This window comes from Helicoverpa zea, chromosome 16 (genome assembly GCF_022581195.2).
Source record: "Helicoverpa zea isolate HzStark_Cry1AcR chromosome 16, ilHelZeax1.1, whole genome shotgun sequence".
NCBI lineage: Eukaryota > Metazoa > Arthropoda > Insecta > Lepidoptera > Noctuidae > Helicoverpa > Helicoverpa zea.
In genome coordinates, this window is record NC_061467.1 from 8,554,858 (window position 1) to 8,559,335 (window position 4,478).

Below are 4,478 nucleotides of genomic sequence, written 5' to 3' on the forward strand. Positions count from 1 at the left end.
ATTACACAACTATGCGTACACTGAAACAAAATACACGTTTAGCCGACTTATCAAAAATGATACATAATAATTATATATTGCGGCGTATGATATAACTGTAACTCAAAAAAAAAAATAGTCAAACAAGAAAACAAATTCAAGAAAAGTACCTTACCTGCGGTTTTTTTACTTTGACCAAACTGCTGGTTCTAAAAAAATACTACATATATTATTGTTAAAAAAACATACGAATTGAGACCCTCTTCCTTCATAGGAAGTCATTGAACCCTCCGTATGCCAAAGCACTGAGATGCACGATACACAATTGATTTTCTATTGCTTTATAATTAGCGACATACAAGCAATTAATTAAAGTAATAACAAAAGTTTTTTTTTATCATTGTTTTAACCACTGATCACTGGTCAACATTACATAAGTTCCACTTAATTTCTTACACCAACGTATTATGTAGGTACACTTTGTCACAGAAGATTAAAACTAATAAAACAATAACGACATTTTATACAATTCGCTTTTCTTGATGAGTGTATTGCGTGACTAAGTACAGTTATCGCCGTATGTAACATGTATAACATTTAAGTAGCTAAGTGAAATAAATTGAAGTCATATATGCAGTGATGCCGTTTTGAGGTCGAGGTCAAAAGAGGTTTTGATGGTGTCAGTATAACTTATTAACCTGAATAAAATTTGTTTTTTTTTTGTATCGATGTGTTAATGATTAAACTGGTAATTTTCGTAATTGTATTGTTTGTGGTTTGCCTGTTATTGTTAAGCTGATTATTTTAAAGCGCTTCTGGATTTTAATGAATTATGTAATGATGGTTTAAATTGATTTTCAGTGATATTTTGTTTGGAATATCTGACAGTGTTATAAATTATAATGAGACCACAGTGAGAGTAATTGGTCTCGATGTAAACAAAGATCATCTTTTTGCTTGGTTGACACCTTAATAAAAAAATATGAAGACTTTAAAGACACTCTCACGAACTATTCGTTTGCGGTTTGACCGTGAAATTAATGAAGATAAAAAAGAAAAAGAAACAAAGTTGACTGTACAACAAGAAATCCTTTTTATTTCAAGAAATTTACATACATATTGCGACTAGAGGTAAAAATATTGGCAGTGTTAGAAAAATTGTTTTGTTATAGTTTATTATCTAATTAATTAACTTAGTATTTCTGGCCAGGCTCGGGCTTGGGGGGGTGGGCAGCGATGTAGGCAATAGCCCTCTGGATGTATTCAGGGATGGGCTGGGGAGGAGGGGGGGTGGGGAGGTGAGCACCCTGGAACAAAAAAAAGGAACATTAGCAAAAAAACAGCACAATCAAAAACGACAAGACTTTTGAAGTGGTTATGAATGAACGTATGGATCAATTTCAGAGATTGCTTATAACATTTTTATGGATCATGAAAACCAGTTAGCAGAGATGCTAATAATCAATGATTCTAATTAAAATTCAATCAATTAATTTGTAGCTATCAGTTAAAACATTAACATTGAACCAGAAGTTTGATATAATTTATGAATTAAGAAAACACCAAAAAGTTTTTATTTACTTTTTCAAACTAAACTCCTTGCTCAATAAAAAATGGTCTTATGGAACATCTTCAAAAAGTGTTCTAAATATGAATGTTTAAATTTGAATCCTCACCTGGGGCTGGTAACCGTTGGCGTCAGCGACGTAGGAAACCTGGATCTGTTCACCACCGGGGGCGGTGTAGGAGTTGGATCCCTGGACAGCGATAGCTTCCTGGTCCTGGGAAATGAAGAAAATAAATTGTTAGATAAGCCAAAGCAGAGAAAAGAAGTCATTTGTTTTGAGAGAATGTTGTAGGTATCTTCGTTTTGACTTATGCCCAATGACTTCAGGCTGTAGCAATAAGTCCTTTCTAGTAGTATTATAGGTCATGAAGATCATCTATTTCATTTATTTTGAAGTGCTAATGCGTGACAAAAATAAGTCACAACTTAGTAAACTATTCAGTATTACTGATTTTGAAAGCTAAAATTAAGTATGACGTTAGAAATTTGTTAAGTTTTAATCAAATTCACATCACGTGCACATGCTGATGAACAAAATTTAGTATATTTCCACTATTGCGTATTATATTAACCTTAGACGAAATATCAAGGTTCAATACAATAAATAAAATTCAAATTAACATAATTTTGTACGAGAGATCATCAGATGGAACTTAAATGTCAAATGGATGACCTTGATTCGTTTGGGATAATTTATTGCTTTTAAAACTTGTATATTATCATTTATAGCAGTATGATGTAACAGTTCTTCTTTATTGTCTTTTGAATAAAACTGTTCATGCATTTAATTATATTTCACTCAATATTTTTTTCTTTAAAAATTCTTTAGTGCTAACAAAATTGACTTTATAAGTTTCTGAGATTTTTTGTTTGAACGATAGACAAGGTTTAAAGCCTGCCCAATTAATAATTTAAAGAAATACAAAAATTATTTACTTTTCAACATAAGTCACGGTGACTTTTTATTATCACGATATATTTAAAAAAATATCGTCAGCTTTTGTAATATGTCACACTTTACATTTACATATAGTACATTATTTTGATACGAGCCTGTTAACATATAGAGCAGGTTTAAAAATAAATACTCACGCCAACTTTCTGGAGGACTCCAGACTCCTGGGCGCTGATGCCGTTGCTGGTCTCATAGGCGTACTGGAACTGGTCGGGGAGGACATCAGCGTCCTGCTTCAGGATCTGAGCAGAAGCATCAGGGTGGGCAGACAGGTGGGAGACATCAGCGGCAACCACGGCCACGAGGGCGATGAGGGCTACGAAGGATTTCTGGAAGAAAAACATAAAATTAGTTATTGAAATATTTAAAAAGGTTGATTTTGAGTCCACTTTAAAATAAAGTCACTGGTATAAAAATGTATCACTTTTTTAAACCCTTTAAAGGGTATTATCAAGATCACAATCACATTGAATAGAACGATTGTTACATGTACAAAACTACATGATTTAGCGGCCACATGGGTGCCACTCTCAAATACCAGCCAGTGATGCAACTTTATCTTCACTCACCATCTTGTGTGTCAAAGTTAACAGACGATGTGTAACTGTGATTATAAAATAAACGAGCGCGGTTTTATACCCGACCCTCTTCCTTCGTATATGGTTCTAAGCAGCGGCATTTGCATTATTTTGCAACAAAGAATCTCTGGTCTTCAATATGATTTGTTAGTTTACAAGGTGAACGCGATTCGGTGATTTTTCTGTGGCCTGACCACATCCGTGTTCGATTTTTTTTTTTCATTGGCTATCGTTGTTTCGGGTCGAACGTGTCGGTGGTGATTTTTGTGATCTTAGTCTTAGGATTAGCGGGACTTACAAGTCTGGGAGAGATTCATTAAAAGATTAACGTGTTTCCATATTTATTCGGCGCACTTAAATTCTAAGTTAAAGTAGGTAAAGCTTTTTAATTTTTACTAAGATAAAGTATATACGTTTTTTATATAGGTATTCTTGATTAATTATCTTCAGTAATAATTTAAAAGAAACTTAAACTTTTATTTACATACAACTAGAACATCGAAAAATTATGAATAAGAATAATAAGTTAAATATTAAATCCCTATTCTGTAGCATGTTACTACTATTAAGTTTTATACTTCAAAACCTGTCTTTCTAAACTGGATTATTTAGGCGCAGCTTGACCTATATTTGCTTTTACTGGCTTCACAAAAATGTTATCATAACTTTATTCATCCTCAGTACTACATTAGAGTTATCAGTATTTAATTTTCGAAATAGGCACCTATGTTGACAAATTGTATAATTTAGATTAAATAAATAATCAAATGTAATGTATTAGCAATTGCGGTGTGAAGATTGAAATTAACTTCGTATGTGCTCAAGCTATTTAGGTTAATGGCACGTAGGTACATATGTAAGTACATATAGTTATTTAACATAATGTATCAATGGCAGGGTTAAATGTGAATGCAGGTGATGATTTATTACGTAGGACGTAGGTGTATGCTAAATAACAGCCGTATTGCAGAAATCTTCGCAATATTTTTTGAGACTAAATTTTTAGGAAGGCTTAGCTAAGTGAAAAGTATGGTGTTCCTTCATTTACATTTAAGTTTCGGGATCGTGTTAATTCTTTGATTATATTTTTAGTTAATTAACCAGTCTAAGAAGTGGTAGAGTACTAGAAAAATCTCTATCGCTACTCGAAACAAGACTTTATCCATATTGTGGTGGTGATCTGCGTTCTAAAAGAAACACTTACGTTCCGCACCTCAATAAAAAGAGCCTATGTCCTTTCTTAGTCTTTAAACCATCTACGTACCGGAGATTGGGCAAGAATGTATGAAGTTTGGTCCAAATGTCCACCACGAACGAGACCTATATAATTAAATACTCCACTTAATTTAGAGTAACTTTTACTAAGAAAGTAAAAAAAAAAATGCCAAAAAAAAGTTAT

General features: G+C 32.9%; 1 protein-coding gene across 1 annotated transcript; it reads right to left on the reverse strand.

Moving 5' to 3' along the window:
- Positions 1-1,048: 1,048 nt before the first annotated feature.
- On the reverse strand, positions 1,049-3,228 carry LOC124637843 (larval cuticle protein LCP-17-like). Its single transcript, XM_047174544.1, has 4 exons — positions 3,071-3,228; positions 2,639-2,830; positions 1,656-1,760; positions 1,049-1,286 (listed from the first exon to the last, which is right to left on the reverse strand). The coding sequence occupies exons 1-4, from the start codon at positions 3,071-3,073 to the stop codon at positions 1,173-1,175; spliced, it is 414 nt and encodes a 137-aa protein (XP_047030500.1). The 5' UTR covers positions 3,074-3,228; the 3' UTR covers positions 1,049-1,172.
- Between the last annotated feature and the right edge of the window lie 1,250 nt (positions 3,229-4,478).

Bases quoted from the DNA above. Each gene is read 5' to 3' on its own strand.
- LOC124637843 (XM_047174544.1), bottom strand. The intron at 1,761-2,638 runs GTGAGTATTTAT...TTCATTTCCCAG, and splicing joins GAGTCCTCCAGAAAGTTGGC to GACCAGGAAGCTATCGCTGT. The intron at 1,287-1,655 runs GTGAGGATTCAA...TTTTTGTTCCAG, and splicing joins CCAACGGTTACCAGCCCCAG to GGTGCTCACCTCCCCACCCC.